Below are 23,229 nucleotides of genomic sequence, written 5' to 3'. Positions count from 1 at the left end.
TATAGATGTCGGACTCTATAGAGTCTGACGTCCCATTAACGTCACCTGTTAAAATGTCGGATCGAAATCTGACGTTAAAAACCTAAAATAACATACGTCTAAAATCCTTTCTGCACTAGTGCTTATACTGAGAAGTACATGTTATTAACAAATATTATTTTGCTAACCAATAACATATAAGGTGGAGAAGTCCTCGTGTCGTATCAATCTTGTCAATAAGTCTCAATCTTATATACAAGTACATCTTTCCAACAAGTAATGTTAAGTATCAAACTTATCTCAAAGTTTCAGACAAGGCTTAAAAGTAATCCACGAGATTAAGAAGTAATAGTCTTTATAAATACTAGATAATCGAGAATACATCAACATAATATTTACATAACCAATAAAATAATAATATGCATATAAATCAATCATCATAATTAAAAAACAACTAAATCAAAATTAAGAATCACATATATATTATAATTATCCAAAGACCCATTGTAATCTAAAAAAATATTTCAATGCAATATCTTTTTAAAGTACAATAACTATATTTATGAGTTTCATTAAAAAATAATATAAAACTTAGAAAGATAATTATATATATATATAATATCAAGATGTTATTTATTATTTTTTTAATAATTTTTGTTTTATAATTTTTGATATATACATCACTAAATTCACACGTTCGACACAAAAACAATAAACATAAAATATATGTAGTTACATATTTGTGTAAATAAATCAACAATAATTACCTCTAATCTATCTATGACACCTCAATCCAACTATTGCACTCGTTTCTAATTATTTATAACTTTCTTTTCTGAAACAAAAATTATACTTTTAGAACCGAGATTCGTCCAGTTAATAAACTGCAGATGATCTGTGTATTGATCTTCTAGTCCACATTTTATGGTTTCATTCATGTAGACAATGAGCATGTTCATAGCACAACTGTAGTAATTCTAATTTTTTATTATTATTAAATTGTTTCTCAATTTAATTACACTTACACATGCATCGTATGTAAGAATAAAGAAAGAAAACATCGGGATAAAAAGAAATGGCACCACTTGCTATGTATCCGCATATATGTGTGAAAGCATTATTTTGTTTGATTGTTAATCAAATATTTAAACTCCGCTTACTAGGCCATTAAATTTTAAAACACCTTTCAAACTTTTAATCATTTTTAAAGTATTAATGCTCATATTTGTTTAGTTATCTTGATGAGTTGAGTTAGATTAATTTAAAGATTGTACAAAAAAAAAAAGAATTTAAAGATTGAGGGAATATTTTGTGGGAGCAAAAACGTGCGACAGAACAGTCCGGCTGAATATGTATCTAGGGTAGGGATATGACACCTCCTTGAAGAAAGGAGATTTAGCAGTAGAATTCAAAGTCAACAGCAAAGAGCTATATAATGGAACTCCAAAGCAAACCACCATGCATGTTTCCCCAGCTTCTTTTCTTTCATTTTTCTCATACAAAATTATCTGTTCTCTCTATTTCCAGCAGCCGGAATCAGAATGATGAAAGTTTCGCCGCAAATATCAAACTCGGATGCAAGTACCATGTCTGAGAGTATGAATAGTTCTAACTTATAAATCACTTTCTTAATATCTTCAACTCTAAATTTTATACATCAATGCGTTCCTACACTGTTTAACTTTTGTACTTTTAGTATTATCTATAACCACAAAGTTAATTATAGACAAAGTATTTACTTTCCAAATTTCACTTCCTAGTTGTATAAATAACATTGCACTTTGCTATTTTGTTTGCGTTCTTTTTATTTAGTTTATTTCTGCATCACTGATGTTTCATTTCTCATCTAAAAGATCATAATTACCTATCCTTTGGTAAATGCATTTACAGATGGTACAGAACTGAGTATTGTTATCCATCACACGGAGGATTCACAATCACTGCCACTCGAAAGAAGTTTACCAGAGCCCGACAGTATGATTTTTAATTGGTTTATTTGTTGTTCTTCCATTTCAAAGTTATTTAAGTTTTGCTTTTTTTGTCTGCATGTCTTAATTTGTTTCTTATAATTACCTTTTTATACTTTAATTTTATTTAAGTCAGAAACCTCCAATGGATTTACTAAAAAGTATGTAGGATTAACCTTTCAAATCGATGAAAATATGGTGTGTGTGTATATATATATATATATATATATATATATATATATATATATATATATATATATATATATATATATATATATTATATATATAAAACTAACTTATAGTTGGTAGATGAAAGTTCTTAAGTTATGTTTGGTAAAACAATGTTTTCAAAACAGCTGCTGTATGAAATGCTGAAATTGGTATGCGGATATGATCTTCTAAATAAATTTTATTTATGAAATATTTTTTTAGTACTTGAATTTTTTCTTATTTTATTTTGAAATTTTTTACAAAGTAATTTTATTTATAATTTTAATTATACATATATATACTCTTTAATTAAAAATCTTGTCGATAAAAACCAATACTCATATTTACTTTGTTATCAAAATATTATACATATATATTATTTCACGAGTTTTTTTTATCAGCAAGAAAAAATTAAATAAATATGCCAGGATATTTAGATGTCCCTATCTTTTTACAAGGTTGCTTTCTGAAACAATACATAAATTTTGTCAGATGATAAATCTTTTGAAATAATCTAAATTTTAAGTAATATTATTAATTCTATTCGAACCTATATAATACAGCATTGAAATATCATCACCATCCAAAATATTATATATATCTGACTTTAACTAATATTTAACACATTTTCATTATCTTATTATTTTAAAAAAATGGGGAAATTTTAGAGGGCAAAGGTTCTTTAAATCGTAATAACGATTACGTAAAACTTATTAAATAACGTTATTATTATCAATGTAAAACATATATATTATTAATATTGAAGGGTGTGAAAGAAAGTTGATTATATAAAGACATGATATGCAGAAACGCAGAAAAGGCAAATATATATAACAGCAGCTTCTGGAAATTGGAGTGAGGCTTCATCCTATTATAAAATTCATCCTTATTGGTGGCGAATTCCATTAAACGGTGTCGGAACAACAGCCATACACGTTGCAGTGAGCATGGAACAGACTACTTTTGTGAAAGAGTTGACGCATTGTATGGACAAAGAAGATTTGGAAAATTACAAGGCAGAAGGGAACACGGCCTTTTGTTTGGCTGCGATGACTGGAAATGTGGAAATTGCTAAAATTCTGTTTTGCAAGAATCCATGGCTGCTGTGGATTAGAGACCAAAACCATATGCTTCCAATTGAAATAGCATCTTCTGCAGGTCACATTCCGATGACAAAATTCTTATTTCGAAAGACTTCAGAGGACCCACATCACAAGCTATCCTTCCCAGACATTGTGAAGCTATTTTTCTTGACCATCAACAACAACATTTACAGTAAGCTCATGCAAATCTCTTCTTTTCTTAACAGTAATATGTTACGATGCCATTTTTCTCTTACGCATGTTTTTCTTCACTTCACTCTGGGCATATGACAGCCATCACATCAGAATTATTGGATAGCGAACCCAAACTTGTTACTGTTGAAAACGAAGAGAGGTTGACGGCTTTGCAAATGCTAGCTCAATGTTGTGAGTTTTCATATTCCTTACATATATTCTTACAGTAGTATATGTGTTATCTTTGTACGACAAAATTTAATAAAATAATTTATTTGTTTGGTGGATTTAAAATTTTTTAAAATATATTTTGTAGTTTGTTTGAGATAATTAAAAAGAAATTAAAATTTTAAAATTTCACAAGAGCAACTGAATTATTTAAATTTAAAAAATTTCACCTTAAAAAAATTAAAAATTAAAAATTGTTAATATTCTCAAATTCATTTTTTTTTTCTTATAATTTGCGTGTTTATATGAGCTTGGATAGATTCTAGTTCACATGGATGAGAATAAACTCGCTACAACAAAATTATTGAATAATGAATTTTAGTGACAAAGCTAATTAGTTATTAATCAATTTAAATATCAATTTATAAACTAAAAATTATTGGTATTTAATATAGTTTTAAAAAATTATAATTAGTTTTTAAATTGGTAAGTAAAATAGTTTATATTATGAATTAGTTTTTAAATTCGTCACTAACAATAATTAATAAGATTTTAATTATAGAAAAATTGGTCTTTAATTAAGAAATTGTTCTTTAAATTAATCACTAAACATATTTTTAATTATTAAACATATTCTTATCATTAAAATTAATTATTATTAAAGAGTTTTTTTATAATAACTTAGCTCAACTTCACCTAAGATCGATCCAACTTAATCTAATATACTCATGATTTTGATGTGTGAATCTAACTCAACTTAGTAAATCTTGACCTAATTTGTGTCATTGCCATCTATTAGATTTGTGTTAGCTCTAGACCAACCAAATAATCAAAGTCTAACTTATTACCTGATGTGTCCTAATTGAACTTGACTTGATTCCGAGTTCAAAACTATCTTACTTATAGCTTTTGGAAGCAGACTAATTACATCGTACTGTACTTTGGCCATAATCTTCTCCTTCTACCAAACAATGACCTACATTTCATTATCACCTTTGTTAGACCTTGTAAGTCAACCTAATATATATATATATATTATGTTTGGATATATTTACGCATAAATATAAAAAAGTTTAATATATACTTTTATTGAATTGAATACATTTTAATAACAGTCAAAGAAAAAAAAACAGATTTTAGGATATGATAATAATTTAACTAATTTCACATATATTACACAATAATTGATGTAACCCCTACAACTATTATTTCAATAAGAATCATATCCCAATATATTTGACTAAAATAGCACCTAAACTAAATGGGGCTAATAATTTAAACTCAATGGCAGCCCTTTGCGAGGAAACTATTGGCTATCGAGAGATTGTAGATTCTGTTTTTAAAGGCATGGAAAAGCAGAAAGATACTATCAACCATGCACAATTGTCGAAAGCAATGTTCGATGCAGCAAAATCAGGAAACACTAATATTTTAGAACTTCTGTTAAAGTACCATCCTGATTTGCTATTTGAAGTGAACTCTAGCAAGCAAAGCTTACTTCACATTGCAATTCTACATCGACAAAAATCTGTCTGCAAACTAATATTAAGCAAGCCGGCTGCAAAGAATATTATGACAAAACTGGTTGATTCTGGGGATAACACTGTTCTTCACATAGCTGGAAAGATGGGACAACGTGAAATAAAACCAGGATTTTCAACAAACCATGTTCTAATGAATAGTGAGGAGAAATGGTTTCAGGTATGTATGCTTGTCTGCACGGTTAGCCTCTTTTTATGAATAATCTTTACTTATTGTCTTTTGTTCCTTAATGCATTTATTATACTTTTTTTTAATAATTACTTCACTGCTTATCTTCTTTTTCTTCCTCATTATACTAATAGTCTTCACTTTTATCCAAACAGGATGTGGAGAAAATAGTTCCACCTGCAATGAAAACAATGAAAAACAAAGATGGTTTGACTCCAAAAGAATTGTTCTATCTGACACACGAAATTTTGCACAAGGAATCAATATCAGGACTGCAAGCTACGGCAAATACATTGTTAGTGGTAGCAACTCTGGTTATCGGCCTAGGGATCACCGGAGGTATGACCCTTCCTATTGGGAATATCGATAGTAGAAATACTCCTTTTTTCTCAAGGAAGATATGGTATACGTTTTTCTTTCTGTCCGTTGCACTTGGAACATGTTTATGCGCTTCGTCTATGTTCTTCTACGCTTCGGTTATTCTTCCTGTATGTTGGGCAAGACCAGAGGAAGAGTCTGTCCGGTTGCGGCTAACAAAGTTGGTATTTGGGAATGTGTCACTTTTCGCCTCTCTTGGACTGATGTTTCCTGCTCTAATTTGCGCTTCGGTGTTGATCTTTGAATTCTTATCCAGTTGGATCCTTTACTTCATTTCTGGACTTGGTTTAATGGTATTCGTTGTGCATCTTACACTTGATTATAACCGATGGATTGGCATTGCGTGTTCGGTGCTATCTTATTTGGAGGATGCTCCATCGTCTACGCCAATAATGTTACGCCCAATCTTCCTCACATTCGCAAAGAAAAAGGCTTGAATGTCCTTCAATAAACTAAATATGAGATTGTGCCCTAGAAAAAGTTTGCAAGGAGTTTCTTATTTTGAGACTGTTTTTATTTGCATTTCATCTGGTGCTGTGATTTGTTTTCTTGAGATTCTATTATTTGCCTGTTTATGGTGCACATTTGAAATTTTAAGAACTTGTCAAATCATTTCCTAATCCTTCTAATAAATAAATAGCGCTCTTTATACAAATTTAGAATCATCATATTATATGTAGTAATATTAAAAAAGTAACTAAATGTGAAAAATATTAGTAGTAATATTTTAATATTAATAAAATTATTTATAAAATTGAAAGTGGGAGTGGGGGGTGGGGGCTTGCCTCTGATAGAAAGAGTGAAAGTGAAAGAGGATTAGGGTTTTAAAAAATAAAAAATAAAATAAGTAAAGATAAAAGTAAAAAGGGTAAGATTGAAATTTAAAAAAATTTGGGGAGGTGAAGGGAGAAGATGGGGTGGCGGAGGAAGTAACACTCTAGATTTTATTGAAATGTGTTTTTTAATATGTATATTGGACCGGATAAAAATAATAATAAATTTAATTTTTTTTTAGTTATTATTAAAACTATTTCAAATTGTTTTTCGAAATTATTACACGTAAATGCACTGAGAATAAAAAATTCAAAACATATTAAAAAAACAATTAATTTAAAAATTCAAGGAATATTAGGTGAGAATTCAAAGTCAACATGAATTTTATAATACGTAAACAAGATGTTACGACTCTTCTAAGCTTTCTTTATGAAATATATTATTCATATCATTTGTTCATTTGTAAAGTGTATTATAGTAAAAGAAAACTGGTTTACACTATTTTATGACTGATAATAATAAATTTTACTAAGATTAAACATTAAAATTATACTTATTTTATATATATTATTTTAATTCTCAAAATTATTGGTCAGTTAACTAGCTAGCCACAGAATAGTCGGAATCTGATTATGAAAATGACACCACAAATTTCTGACTATAGGCAATTACCAAGCCAAAAGAGTAATGTTTAGTGCTAAACTATGACTTGTTAATATTTCGAACTAATAAATTCTGTGGATTAATGCGTGCTAGCACAGTTCAAAGTTTTGTACTTATGCTATGCATAACAATAAAGCCAATCTTAAACAAAGTATTTACTTTCTAAATTTCGTAGTTGTATAAACAAAATTGCACTTTGCTATTATTTTAAGCAATTCTTTTATTTAGTTTATGCTCGCATCACCCATGATTCAATTCTAATATAGACATTCATATATATATATATATATATATATATATATATATATATATATATATATATATATATATATATATATATATAGAGAGAGAGAGAGAGAGAGAGAGAGAGAGAGAGAGAATTCTCAATCGCAGAAAGCAATTTCCCGGAACCAGACCGTATCACTTTTTAATTGGTTTATTTTCTGTTCTCATACATTTTACAATTATTTATAGGCTTAATTTATATATATAAAAGAATATTATCTAAAAGAAAAAATGTCTACCAATTAAGTATTCAAATCCAATTACTTTGGACAAATTATTGATATTGATAGGCATCTAACAATCAACGAGAGACAACGTAGTGCATTCCCACAAAACCAAGATTAATTATTGAAATAGAGGAATATAATATATATATATATATATATATATATATATATATTATTTATTTTAAACCTTAAACCCTAAATTATGTTTCAATTTAGAATTCAATTTGAGATGCCTAAGTATAGGTGAGCTAGAAATTTGATGCTGAAATTTTTGCTGTGATCTTATCTCTATAAGTATATAAAGCAAAGGATAAAAAATGTAAATGAGAAGAAAAACAAAAAATAAATTGCAATGATGGAATCTAATCCAACTATTCAACTCTTTATATCTAATTATTTATAACTTTTAAAAAAAACAAAATTATTATTTTAGTACTGAGATTCCTGCAGTATGATAAATTGCAGAGGATCTGTATATTGATTTTATATAGCTCACATTTTATCTTCTCGTTCATATAGACAATGAGCATGTTCATAGCTGAACTGTAGAGCTGATACAAAAAGTGTAGTTATTCTAATTAATTTATTATTACTAAACTATTTGAAATTGTTTCTCAATTTAATTACACTTACATGCATCGCATGCTAAGAATAAAGAAACAGTCGCACCACATGCTATATGTATCTACAAGTACAGGCTACATATGTATGAAAGCATTTTTCGTTTGATTGTTAATCAACTATTTAAAATACGATTCAAACATGCGTACTAAGGCCATTTAAATTTTAAAATACGTTACAAACTTTCAATTATTGGTAGTATTAATCTTAACATTTGTTTAGGTGACTTGAGTTTCATTAATTTAAAGATTGTTAGAAAAAAAATAATTTAAAGATGGAGCGAATATTGAATGGATATTAAAACTTGCAACAGAACAGCCTGGTTGAATATGATACCTCTTGAAGAAAGGAAATTCGGCAATAGAATTCGAAGTCAATACAAGAACGAGCTATATAATGGAATTCCAAGGCAAACCACCATGTTAAACCTTCCCCAACTTCTTTTCTTTCATTCTTCTCATACAAAATTATCTGTTCTCTCTATTTCCAGCAGCCGGAATCAGAATGATGAAAGTCTCGCCGCAAATATCAAACTCGGGTGCAATTACCAAGCCTGAGAGTATGAGTAGTTCTAACTTATAAATCACCTTCTTAATATCTTCAACTCTAAATTTTATACATTAATGCGTTCCTACACTGTTTAACTTTTCTACTTTTAGTATTATCTATAACCACAAAGTTAATTACAGACAAAGTATTTACTTTCCAAATTTCACTTCCTAGTTGTATAAATAACATTGCACTTTGCTATTTTGTTTGCGTTCTTTTTATTTAGTTTATTTCTGCATCACTGATGTTTCATATCTCATCTAAAACATCATAATTACATATCCTTTTGATAAATGCATTTACAGATGGTACAGAACTGAATATTGTTATCCATCACACACAGAATTCACAATTACTGCCACTCGAAAGAAGTTTACCAGAGCCGGACGGTATGAGTTTTAATTGGTTTATTTGTTGTTCTTCCATTTCAGACTTATTTAAGTTTTTTTTTTTTTTTTGTCTGCATGTCTTAATTTGTTTCTTATAATTACCTTTTTATACTTTAATTTATTTAAGTAAGAAACCTCGAATGGATTTACTAACAAATATGTAGGATTAACCTTTCAAATGGATAAAAATATGGTGCATATATATATATATATATATATATATATATATATATATATATATATATATATATATATATATATAGACTATGTTTCACAACAATAACTATAAAACTAACTTATAGTTGGTAGATGAAAGTTCTTAGGTTATGTTTGGTAAAAAAATGTTTTTAAAATGCAGAAATTATAAATAAATTTTATTTATGAAATGTTTTTTTTACTGTAATTTTTTTTATCTAATTTTGAAATTTTTTACAAGTAATTATAATTTACATGTATGTATGTATGTATAATTCTTTTTCTGGAGTTATAATAAAATTTCAGGATCAAAAGAATTAAACTTAATACAACTTTATAATTCTTTATATGTGTATTTTATTTTCCTTATAATTTGCATAGTTAATTCTCAAACTTACTGGGTAATTTGAATATTAATACTAAAACTCTTTTGCTCTTAATATACTGAATATACTCTTTAATTAACAAATTTTGTCGATAAAAACCAATATTCATATTTACTTTGCTATCAAAATGTACATATATATATATATATATATATATATATATATATATATATATATATATATTCTTTCACGTGTTTTTTATCAGCAACAAAAAAAATTAAATAAATATGACAGATATTTGGGATGTCCCATCTTTTTACAAGGTTGCTTGCTGAAACAGTGCATAAATTTTGTCAAATGATAAATCTTTTGAAATAATCTAAATTTTGAGTAATATTATTAATTCTATTCAACCGATATGGTACAGCATTGAAATATCATCACCATTCAAAATTATATATATCTGACTTTAACTAATATTTAACACATTTTCATTATCTTATTATTTTAGAAAAATGGGGAAATTTTAGAGGGGAAAGGCTCGTTATATCAAAATAAGGATTGCGTAAAACTTATTAAATAACGTTACAACATATATTATCAATGTAAAACATATATATTATTAATATTGAAGGTTGTGAAAGAAAGTTGATTATATAAAGACACGATATGCAGAAACGCAGAAAAGGCAAATATATATAACAGCAGCTTCTGGAAATTGGATTGAGGCTTCATCCTATTATAAAATTCATCCTTATTGGTGGCGAATTCCATTAAACGGTGTCGGAACAACAGCCACACACGTTGCAGTGAGCATGGAACAAACTACTTTTGTGAAAGAGTTGATGCATTGTATGGACAAAGAAGATTTGGAAAATTACAAGGCAGAAGGGAACACGGCCTTTTGTTTGGCTGCGATGACTGGAAATGTGGAAATTGCTAAAATTCTGTTTTGCAAGAATCCATGGCTGCTGTGGATTAGAGACCAAAACCATATGCTTCCAATTGAAATAGCATCTTCTGCAGGTCACATTCCGATGACAAAATTCTTATTTCGAAAGACTTCAGAGGACCCACATCACAAGCTATCCTTCCCAGACATTGTGAAGCTATTTTTCTTGACAATCAACAACAACATTTACAGTAAGCTCATGCAAATCTCTTCTTTTCTTAACAGTAATATGTTACGATGCCATTTTTCTCTTACGCATGCTTTTCTTCACTTCCCTCTGGGCATATGACAGCTATCACATCAGAATTATTGGATAGCGAACCCAAACTTGTTACTGTTGAAAACGAAGAGAGGTTGACGGCTTTGCAAATGCTAGCTCAATGTTGTGAGTTTTCATATTCCTTACATATATTCTTACAATAGTATATATGTTATCTTTGTACGACAAAATTTAATAAAATAATTTATTTGTTTGGTGGATTTAAAATTTTTTAAAATATATTTTGTAGTTTGTTTGAGATAATTAAAATTTTAAAATTTCACAAGAGCAACTGAATTATTTAAATTTAAAAAATTTCACCTTAAAAAAATTAAAAATTAAAAATTGTTAATATTCTCAAATTCATATTTTTTTTTCTTATAATTTGGGTTTATATGAGCTTGGATAGATTCTAGTTCACATGGATGAGAATAAACTCGCTACAACAAAATTATTGAATAATGAATTTTAGTGACAAAGCTAATTAGTTATTAATCAATTTAAATATCAATTTATAAACTAAAAATTATTGGTATTTAATATAGTTTTAAAAAATTATAATTAGTTTTTAAATTGGTAAGTAAAATAGTTTATATTATGAATTAGTTTTTAAATTGGTCACTAACAATAATTAATAAGATTTTAATTATAGAAAAATTGGTCTTTAATTAAGAAATTGTTCTTTAAATTAATCACTAAACATATTTTTAATTATTAAACATATTCTTATCATTAAAATTAATTATTATTAAAGAGTTTTTTTTATAATAACTTAGCTCAACTTCACCTAAGATCGATCCAACTTAATCTAATATACTCATGATTTTGATGTGTGAATCTAACTCAACTTAGTAAATCTTGACCTAATTTGTGTCATTGCCATCTATTAGATTTGTGTTAGCTCTAGACCAACCAAATAATCAAAGTCTAACTTATTACCTGATGTGTCCTAATTGAACTTGACTTGATTCCGAGTTCAAAACTATCTTACTTATAGCTTTTGGAAGCAGACTAATTACATCGTACTGTACTTTGGCCATAATCTCCTCCTTCTACCAAACAATGACCTACATTTCATTATCACCTTTGTTAGACCTTGTAAGTCAACCTAATATATATATATATTATGTTTGGATATATTTAGGCATAAATATAAAAAAGTTTAATATATACTTTTATTGAATTGAATACATTTTAATAACAGTCAAAGAAAAGAAAAATCCAGATTTTAGGATATGATAATAATTTAACTAATTTCACATATATTACACAATAAGTGATGTAACCCCTACAGCTATTATTTCAATGAGAATCATATCCCAAAATATTTGACTAAAATAGCACCTAAACTAAATGGGGCTAATAATTTAAACTCAATGGCAGCCCTTTGCGAGGAAACTATTGGCTATCGAGAGATTGTAGATTCTGTTTTTAAAGGCATGGAAAAGCAGAAAGATACTATCAACCATGCACAATTGTCGAAAGCAATGTTCGATGCAGCAAAATCAGGAAACACTAATATTTTAGAACTTCTGTTAAAGTACCATCCTGATTTGCTATTTGAAGTGAATTCTAGCAACCAAAGCTTACTTCACATTGCTATTCTACATCGACAAAAATCTGTCTACAAACTAATATTAAGCAAGCGGGGTGCAAAGAATATTATGACAAAACTGGTTGATTCTGAGCATAACACTGTTCTGCACTTAGCTGGAAAGATGGGACAACCTGAAAAAAAACCCGGATTTTCAACAAACCATGTTCTAATGAGTAGTGAGGAGAAATGGTTTCAGGTACGTATGCTTGTCTGCACGGTTAGCCTTTTTTTATGAATAATCTTTACTTAATTGTCTTTTGTTCCTTAATGCATTTATAATACTTTTTTTTTAATAATTACTTCGATACTTATCTTCTTTATCTTCCTCATTATACTAATAGTCTTCACTTTTATCCAAACAGGATGTGGAGAAAATAGTTCCACCTGCAATGAAAACAATGAAAAACAAAGATGGTTTGACTCCTAAAGGATTGTTCTATCTGACACACGAAATTTTGCACAAGGAATCAATATCAGGACTGCAAGCTATGGCCAATACATTGTTAGTGGTAGCAACTCTGATTATCAGCCTAGGGATCACCGGAGGTATGACCATTCCTATTGCGGATATCAATCATAGAAATACTCCTTTTTTTTCAAGGAAGATATGGTATACGTTTTTCTTTCTGTCCCTTGCATTTGGAACATGTTTATGTGTTTCGTCTATGTTCTTCTACGCTTCGGTTATTCTTCCTGTATGTTGGTCAAAAGCAGAGGAAGAGTCTGTCCGGTTGCGGCAAACAAAGCTGGTATTTGGGAATGTGTCACTTTTCGCCTCTCTTGCACTCATGTTTCCTGCTCTGACTTGCGGTTCAGTGTTGATCTTTGAATTATCCAATTGGATCCTTTACTTCATTTGTACACTTGGTTTGATAATATTGGTTGTGCATCTTACACTTGATTATAACCGATGGATTGGCATTGTGTGTTCAGTGCTATCTTATTTGGAGGATGCTCCATCAGATAGGCCAATAATGTTACGGCCAATCTGCAAGATATATCAGCTCTTCCTCACATTCGCAAAGAAAAAGGCTTGAATGTCCTTCAATAAACTAAATATGAGATTGTGCCCTTGAAATGCAAGACGTTTCTTATTTTCAGGCTCTTTTACATTTCATCTAGTGCTGTGATTTGTTTTCTTGAGATTGTATTATTTGCCTTTTGATGGTGGACATTTCAAATTTTAAGAACGTGTCAAATCACTTCTCCTCATCATTCTAATAAATAAATAATGCTCTTTATGGAAATTTAGAATCTCCATGTATTATATTTAGTTTTCCGGACCTAGGACAGAGTAACTACACAAAACACGTATTCACCCTTTCACTTCTTAGTTGTAAGGGTCCCGGTAACTGTTTTAAGTCCAAGTCTTCCTTGGTTTCGATGCCTAAATCAGTAATTAATTCTATCGGGATCAGAACAAAGTCTTAAATTCACAATAAATGCAATGACTTATCTCTTAACTTTAATTTTTATTTATAATTTTTGAGATAAAATTATAAGATTAGTAAAATCCTAATCTCGACGTATTATACACTAATCACTACTTACCCTTAATCTTGATTTGCAATGTTTTTTAAAGAATTATTTTCCCAAGAAATTGTCCATCCAACTTTTAATCCTGTCGACTGGATGGTCTTCATCATATCGAGTTGAATATTTTTCACATACGTGACCATTTGTCCATCTACAGTGGTATGATCACCCAGCCATACACTACATTTAGTAATATTAAAAAAGTAACTAAATGTGAAAAATATTATTAATAATATTTCATTGAAAGGTAATAAATTTTAGTATTTTTTTAATATTTTAATAAAATTATTTATAATAAATTTTAATGATTATTTTATAATAATTATTATACCATTCTTGAGTATTATATTTAATTATTACACTAAATATGACTTTTGGAATTGAAAAAAAAAAGTGTCACTGAAAATTTTTGGTAAAATGCGTCTATTAATATATGAAAAAATTATTGAAAAGATAATAATTATATATATACTTAGTATTTAATAAAATGTTACCAATTTAGTAACATTTTTTTTGTTTTATTAATTCTTTTAATGTTACTAAATGTGGTGATATAAAAGAAAGTACTAAAATCAAAATATAAATTTCTTTGAGTGTAATTTTACAAGGATTAAAATTGTAAACTTTTTTTAATTATAAAATCTCTTAAACTTTATTAGAAAAGGATGTCTGTTAATGTCTGCATGATTATCTCAAAAGAATTAGATTGTTTCCAAATTATTAAAAGCTTTATCGACACATTTGAAAAAACTCTGTGTTACAATTAAGATGGGGATTCCCTCTCTCTAGAATTGTATTCACGTAATTCTTCATGTTCTAAACATTCATATCCGTCCTAAAGAAGACTAAGTATATTTTCACTATCTCGCATTTTTATCTAATTTGAATTATAATAAACTATCTATCACAAATTAGATAACAAGCATCAACCAAAGAAAACAAAAAACTGATATTGATGAAAAAAGTCTGTTACAGAGAGAAGCTAAGGGAGGATTAAAAAAAGAAAAAACAGAAGCTAATAGAACAAATCAGATAGACTAACTAAGGTTAACTAAATTTAATTATTTTATAAATTAAAATAACTATTTTACTATTTTATTTTTTTAATAACTATTTCTTAACTCAAATAATTATTTATAGTAAAAAACTGTCTAATAATAAAAAAATATACCAATTAATTATTTTTATAAATTTATTTTAGAATTTAATGAATTTTTAAAAAAAGTAAAAAACTCATGTTCATGTTCCTAACGCATGTACTTTTACTAGTTTTTTAACTCAAATGTAATGTTTTTATTAGATTAATTAGTCTTATATATATATATATATATATATATATATATATATATATTAAATCATTGTTATAAGCGTGTATTTTAATCCAACGACTTTTCCTCGTATATTTAATTATTTATAACTTCTAGTAAGACAATTTTATATTTTAAGTACTAAGATCAGAGCAGTTTAAAAGTAAACTGTATCTTGATTCTATAATTCAAAAATCCCATCGACCAATGCGCATGCTGATAGTTGAACTGTATAGTAAATTTAAATTGTTTTTTAGTTATTATTAAAACTATTTCAAATTGTTTATCGAATTAATTACACTTAAATGCATCACATGCTGAGAATAAAAAAACAAAACACAATAAAAAAAACAATTAATTGAAAGATTCAAGGAATATTATGTGAGACCTTAGCACTAGAATCCAAAGTCAACATGAGTTTTATACCATGTAAACAAAATGATAGTGTTAGCAATTTGTTCAAATATATATATATATATATATATATATATATATATATATATATATATATATATATATATATAATAAAATGGGTTAAGATTATTATTTTATTAGTCAAAGTATCAAAATAATTTAATTAATTATATATATGACCAAGAGTATAGATATACCATGAAATGCAAATACTATATGTAATATTTTAATTTGATTAGGAACCAAATTAAGAATATTGATATTCAGAAAAGAAAAAGAGTAAGGTACATAAAAGATTTATGATCCCATCATAAACAATATACATATTCTTTGTTTCTTTCTTTTCATTTCATATAAAATTCATTAGAATAACATTAAATTATAATATTATATTAATCGATTTATTTATTCAATCGTAATAATAAAATTACACTTATATTAGAAAATAAAAATAATTATATAAAAATATCAAAAATTATTTTACATGATAAAAATAACAACAAATTAAATATTAAAAAAAATAAAAATAATCAAATGTCATAGAAACTATTCCATATATTGAATGAAATCACATCTTATCACAAAATTCATGACAATTATATTAAATTACTGTATTATACTAATCGATTTCTTTATATAATGGTAGTAATAGAATTACACTTATGTTAGAAAATAAAAATAATTATATAAAAAAAATATCAATAAATATTCTACATGATAAAAATAACAACAAATAAAATATTAAAAAAATTAAAAATAATCAAATATGTATCTTTGAAACAATTTGATACATCATTGAATAAAACAACATTAAAAAAATTAATATTTTCACAAATCAAACTAGTGAAACTATTGAAAGATAATGAAAATTTTTTTAGCAAAACAAAAATATTCTAGTGAAACAAAAATTAAAGATAAGAGAATAAATAAAATAATTTTTATATTACTCAATAAATGAAGGGTTTATGCAACTCAACTCTTAAATTGATAGTTAAACATTCTTATGTAAAAAAATATATTAAAAAAGAATAAAAATATTTAATTATGAAATGTAAAAATTATTTAATTTACATATATCATTTCAACAACACAAAATATCTTAGATATGTGAATTTATTTTATAGTAAGTCAAATAATTAGAATAGGAAGAAAAAAATGTGTAACAATTTCTAAAAAAAAGTACTTATACAAAGGAAAGGAAGTTAAAATCAAAATCATAAATTTCTTTGAGTGTAATTTTACTAGATTATTGCAAGCACTTAATTAAATCAAAATGTAAGGAAAATCAAAATTTTAACTTTTTTTAAAATTATATAATCTCTTAAACTTTATTAGAAAAAAAAAAAAAAAAAATATATATATATATATATATATATATATATATATATATATATATATATATATATATATATATATATATATATATATATATATATATATATATATATATATATATATATATATATATATGGTGATGTCTACATAATCATCTCTCTATTACAATATCTCTCTCCTAAGATGGAGATCCCCTCTCTGGTTAGAAGATTTTAACTATCTCACAAAAGTATTTTAACATAAATATTGTTCCTAAAGAATATTCATTACACAAATTTTTTTAATAAAATATTTTACTATAATGAGTGCTTTGGACAATGATATCTTCACATCCATATGCATTTGAAATTACCTTTAAATTTCCCTTTTACTTTTACAAAAAATTACTTTTTAAATAATTATTTTCTAAACAACTGTAAACAAAATTGAAGATGCATTCACCACTTCTTATAGACCTTTTAAATTTTCACTACTACTAGCATTAGTATTGGAAATTTTTATTGATTTTTACAACAACTTTCAAAAGTAGGAAACTTATTTGGTTTCCAAAGTGGAGAGAAAACTCTATAACTATGCGTCTTTATTACAAGACGAAGAAGGAGCAAAGTTTTCTGTCATTCTTGAAGATGTTTACGGTGCAATTAACTCTAGTAGAGCAGGTGTCCCATTTCAACATGAACGTTATCATAAGAATTCCAACATTAGTGGTTACTCTCTATCATCTGATAGTCTCCAGGAACCATCCCTACCAAATGGTCGTCAGCATTCATAATTTATTTTTCCGATAATAATGGAAAGTAAACTCGTTGTATTTGAGTGTCATACTAGAAATGAGTGATCCGATAGCGGTTCAACAATGGGTGAACAGAATGTTTATGTAGACCTTGTTAGGATAGCTCTAATCATGACTCTTATCATATTAGTAAGTGAGTTTAAATCTAACTCAACCCCACAAAACTGATTTATATGGTGAGGTTTGCACCCCTTATATATTATAATTTGACATTATCCCTAATCAACGTGAGACTTCCAACACTCTTGGACTCACAATTATAATAGTCCCGACTTTCAAATATAACTTAGTTATTCAAAAATAATTTCAATAGGCTTTTTTCGTTCAAGAAGTGATTTGACATCGGTTATTCTTGGATGAAAAAGGGGGTTTTACTTATCTGTATGAAATAATAAAGTCTGATATACCTTTTATCTTCTTACAATCAAGCTCTCAATCCTTTCCTTTCTGCACTTCTAAGCAAGAGGCAGCCGCAACAACAGCGAAATCCCTTCTGTCACCTTATCACGCTTGACATACCACCTTAATCTCCGACCACTATACCTTATTTTCATAACTGCACATTTTAACAACCAATAATTTATGCCACTGTCTATAAAATCAGCATGTTCCATTACATTCCACTCGGCAAACAATCATTGTAATAACAACAACCTGTTAATAGCAAATTTGCACATTTCCAAAAGCAACCAATCAATCTAGAACTTTCAATTGCCAAAAGGACATGAAGAAGCAAATCATCTTCTATTTCCATCCAGTACTTTTGGTTTTCATATTTTCTACCCCCACTTTGGCCCAATCACCTGCTGCAGCCCCTAAACCTGTCCGTGCCACACCAGCTCCAGCTCCAGCAAAACCATTGGTCCCTTCATTACCCCAATCACCCATCTCTGACTCTTCTTCTAATCAAGACATTATCAAGATTCTAAGGAAGGCCAAATCGTTCAACACGCTAATTCGCTTGCTAAAAACCACGCAAATCATCAACCAAGTGAATGCACAGTTGGTCACTACAAAATCAGGAGGAGGTTTAACCTTTCTTGCACCTGACGATGGTGCATTCTCACAACTTAAAGCAGGTTACTTCAACTCTCTTGATGATCGCCAACAGAAAGCATTGATACAGTTCCACGTTCTTCCGTTTTATGTCTCAAGCTCTAACTTTGATTCCCTTAGCAACCCAGTGATGACACTGGCCAGTGATAGCCCCAATGGATATCAAATAAATGTGACTGCATATGGGAATAGTGTGAATATTTCGACTGGGGTGGTGAATGCTACTCTCACAGGCATTGTTTACACTGATAAGACACTTGCCATTTATCACGTCGACAAGGTGCTTCTTCCTTTGGATTTCTCAAAGCCTAAGCCTACAGCTCCTGCTCCCACTTTGGCAAATGCGCCTAAAGCTGATAAAGATAACTCATCTGCAGAAGATGATGATAAGGGAAAAACAAACAGAGCCACTTCGGGTGCCAATGCCATCAACTTAATTAGCATTCCTGGAACAATTTTGGAGTCCCTAGGTCTTGCTTTAGTCGCTGCAGTAATAATCTCCATATGAGGAACACCATTCGTAGTCTGATCCTTTCTTTTCAAAACAAGTTTTTTTCTTTTTTGTGGAATTTTTCTTCATAATTTTGTCTTGGTTTGCTCTGTTTGTCCCGGGAACAGTACTGTTTTCAGAGCTACCTTGCCTTATTTTCTTTTATGATTAGTTCATACAATAAAACGTAATATATTTTGTAAGAAAGCAGAATTGAAAGCATGAGCCTTTTATTATAGCTTTGAATTGCAAACGTCTGGGTCTCGTTAATGGGAAAAAGACTCTGAAATAGAAATACTGTTATAGGTAAAGGCATTTAGTTATGCTTTTCCTCTGTTTTGTCTTATTTATATGGAGTTTAGAAATTACAATTTTGTTTTGCTTTTTATTTTACATCTGCGACTACATATGAAGCAGATTAATAAAAAAATAAAATAATAAACTTTATTTATAAAGTTACAGTCACACTGACAATAGTAAGTTACATATAAAATTCATATCGCATACTTCACAATGATAAATAAAATTTATTAATAACTATATAGGTTTCCACAAAAAAAAAACTAAATACAACGAAAAAATACTTGTTATTGCATTAATTAGTTAAAAAATTTAACCTCTTGTGTTATAATTGGTTTGATACTAATTCAAATGAATACTAGTTTTTCTGTTCAACAAGTTGAACCAATAAATTTGATATAATAAACAAGATAAGAAATATATATATATATATATATATATATATATATATATATATATATATATATATATATATATATATATATATATATATGAAGATAAATAAACATATTACTTTTAAGTTTTATATTGAATATGATATCATGATTTATTATATAAGTTTTATCATGGATAATTGGTGTTGATTTTCTCAAAATATTTAATAATTAGTGTTATTTGTGAAAATATTGGACGAGTAAAATATTTATAAATAAAATACTTATATTCAACGAGAAGTTTGCAATATATTCATTCACAGTTAAACAAGAGATGGTTAGGTTTTCATCTCAATTGAAAGTTTTAGAAGAAGAAAAACAATCATGATATGGTATTATGGTGAGGATTTAATCTCGGCGTTACCTCTCTATGAACCCACACTTTTCTGGTTAAAAAATAATTTCATTAAAAATTGTTAGAAGTGGTTTTCTAACTTTAAAAAGATATAAGAAATTAAACATTCTTGGCAGAGAGGAATCTACCTGCCTTCCTCTCTTTTTTTCGAAATTTGATTGGTATATGATTAAAGTGGGATAACCTTTTTCTGTAATTTTTAAAAGCAACATCAATCAAAATGAAACTTCCTTTTCATTTTATTTTGTGCGTGTAAGTATAGTTTGTACCTTTTCAAAAGTAAATCGGAAGTAAAAAATGCAATGAATATTTTTCTTTTCTAAAAATGCATTCAGCACACTTCATCGGATACTTAACGATAATAGCTTTCCTAACCTTTTACAGTATTTTTATCATTTTTTTTGTTTTTATGTCGTACAAGTTTTTATTGATAGAGACCACACCCTCCATTTCCTTTTTCTTTTTTAAAATGTTGTTGTGATATAACACCGAAAAGAAAGCCTACCTGAAAGAAAATGAAGAGATTTTATTTAGAGAGAACTAAAACTAATGTTCAGATGCATTAGGCCGAATAAAACAGTAATAATTATGAAATGTAAAAATGGTGGAGATGGGATATACTAAAAGAAAGGTGTATCTAGAACATAAAAGTATGGTAGGTTTCAACTTTCAACTGTGATTCTTAGCTCCCCAGTCCTTGTAGAAAAACCTGGCAGACTAATAATTTGATTTCCTTTTCTTCCTCATTCATCATCATGGATGTTATAACTCAACCTCTAAACAGATCACACACCATAATACTCCCTTTTCAGCAACTACATTTTCAGGGACAATTTGATTGCAACTACGACATCGACACAGATAGTTCCATACGTCCACAGTTCAATGCATTTTCGCCTCCAACTCCTTTATCACTGCCAAATCTCTTCTCCGATGCACCACCTTTCCATTTCCATCATAGCTAAAGCATATTTCCCACTTCCCTGAGAAAGATGCAACTCACCTTTCCTTTAACCCTACACACCTATCTATACACAAATCGCTCTCCCAGACCCAGAATAAAACCCCCTCTTTCCTTACAACACTACACTCACAAGTACCAGCACCTTCAGTACACCCTCACCTAAGCTCTCACTCCTCAACCCTAAAATGAAGACACAACAATCTCTCTTCTCACCCTCTATTTTACTAGTTCTAGCACTTGCCTTCTTCCACACCATTTCAGCCCAACTCTCGCCAGTTCAAGCCCCACTTTCATCAACCCCATCTCCACCGCAACCATCACCTCCAGCATTCACACCACCCTCTCCGCCGGCCACTGCTCCAGCCCCTGGATTCAACACCGTACCCTTAGTCCCCGTGACGCCAAGTGGAGCCCCCACTCCCACTGTCCCAAAACCACCCTCCATTGACATAGTCCAAATCCTCAGAAAAGCCAAGCGATTCTCCGTCCTCATCAGGCTCCTCAAAACCACGCAACTCATCAACCAACTCAACTCACAGCTTCTAACCTCAGGCTCGGGAGGTTTAACTCTCTTCGCCCCAGAAGACGGTGCCTTCTCAAAACTTAAAGCCGGTTTCCTCAACTCTCTCAGCGACAGACAAAAAGTAGAACTCCTGCAATTCCACACGCTCTCTTCCTTCATTTCGATCTCAAACTTCGACACCCTCACCAATCCCGTTCAGACTCAGGCCGGCGACGACCCCAAACGGCTGCAGCTCAACGTCACCACCTTCGGCAGTAGCCAGGTCAGCATGGCCACCGGCGCCGTCAACGCCTCCGTTACTGGAACTGTTTACACGGACAACAAGCTTGCCATATACCAGGTCGACAAGGTGCTTCTCCCTCTCGACCTTGTGCTTCCCAGTGAGGCTCCTGCCCCGGCACCGTCGAAGGCTAAAGGGGCAACGCCGAAGACTGATAAAACGAAGGCCGGTGATGGTGCCGGCGGTGATGATAGTGATAATGGTGACAACAAGGACTTGCCCGCTGAAGCTTCTTCTGCCGTTTCCATGAGTTTGAAGTTTGGTGCGAAGGGAATATTTGTGGCTATTGTTACTGGGATTGCTTTGATGGGTGAGGCCATAATGTGATGTGGAGAGGGTGAGAAAGGATGAGTGCTTCAGTTGTGCTGTTTTGAGTTTTGTGAGTGATTCGTCTTCTGCTTTAATTGTTTGCATGTAGCATTGGATTTAAATGCGTATACACGCTCAATTTCTTTTCTTTTTCCTTTTCCTTTTACTACTGCATCAGCTTCGGTGACCCTAACCCTATTCTTTTTCAAAAAAAAAAAAAAAAAACCTTTAAAATATATATAAAAATACCTTTAATCAAAAATTTCTGTTAGCAGAAGTAATTTACAGTTGGAATTTTTTGTTTTTAATTTCTTATAAATACTTTAGGAAATAAAACGAGTTTCTTTTACAAATTAAAATTAGTTTATTATACTTAATTCCTCTAATGTTAGTTTTATAGTTCGTGCGTAAGTTATACAAATTTTATTTTAAGTATCCAAAATACTCTTACTCAAACTTTGATTAACGAAATCGTACTTGTATATATACACACACTTAAAGTATCTTATTCAAGTAATTGTTAATTTTGTCAATTTTCACAATTTAAAATCAAAGAGATTAAAAGACAAGATTGGATATTAAAAAAAAAACAAAGATTATTATATGC

General features: G+C 29.1%; 2 protein-coding genes and 2 pseudogenes across 2 annotated transcripts; all 4 read left to right on the top strand.

Annotated features, from left to right (window-relative positions):
* Positions 1-1,462: 1,462 nt before the first annotated feature.
* Positions 1,463-6,224, top strand: LOC124825967 (uncharacterized). The gene is made up of 6 exons (XM_088091969.1): positions 1,463-1,575; positions 1,870-1,953; positions 2,964-3,431; positions 3,533-3,622; positions 4,893-5,302; positions 5,467-6,224. The coding sequence occupies exons 1-6, from the start codon at positions 1,521-1,523 to the stop codon at positions 6,124-6,126; spliced, it is 1,767 nt and encodes a 588-aa protein (XP_087948095.1). The 5' UTR covers positions 1,463-1,520; the 3' UTR covers positions 6,127-6,224.
* A 2,539-nt stretch (positions 6,225-8,763) lies between these two features.
* On the top strand, positions 8,764-13,563 carry LOC124825865 (uncharacterized). The gene is made up of 6 exons (XM_088115930.1): positions 8,764-8,818; positions 9,114-9,197; positions 10,394-10,861; positions 10,963-11,052; positions 12,313-12,722; positions 12,889-13,563. Exons 1-6 carry the CDS (start codon positions 8,764-8,766, stop codon positions 13,561-13,563), a joined length of 1,782 nt encoding a protein of 593 aa, XP_087972056.1.
* Positions 13,564-18,599: 5,036 nt separating this feature from the next.
* On the top strand, positions 18,600-19,695 carry LOC124825867 (fasciclin-like arabinogalactan protein 11 pseudogene; annotated as a pseudogene).
* Positions 19,696-21,425: 1,730 nt separating this feature from the next.
* On the top strand, positions 21,426-22,770 carry LOC124825868 (fasciclin-like arabinogalactan protein 11 pseudogene; annotated as a pseudogene).
* Positions 22,771-23,229: the final 459 nt, after the last annotated feature.

Source organism: Vigna umbellata, chromosome 5, assembly GCF_029865625.1.
Source record: "Vigna umbellata cultivar VRB3 chromosome 5, Vumbellata_1.0, whole genome shotgun sequence".
In the NCBI taxonomy this organism is placed as follows: Eukaryota; Viridiplantae; Streptophyta; class Magnoliopsida; order Fabales; family Fabaceae; genus Vigna; species Vigna umbellata.
The sequence above is the reverse complement of the archived record's forward strand: the minus strand, read 5'-3'. Positions and strand labels throughout refer to the sequence as shown.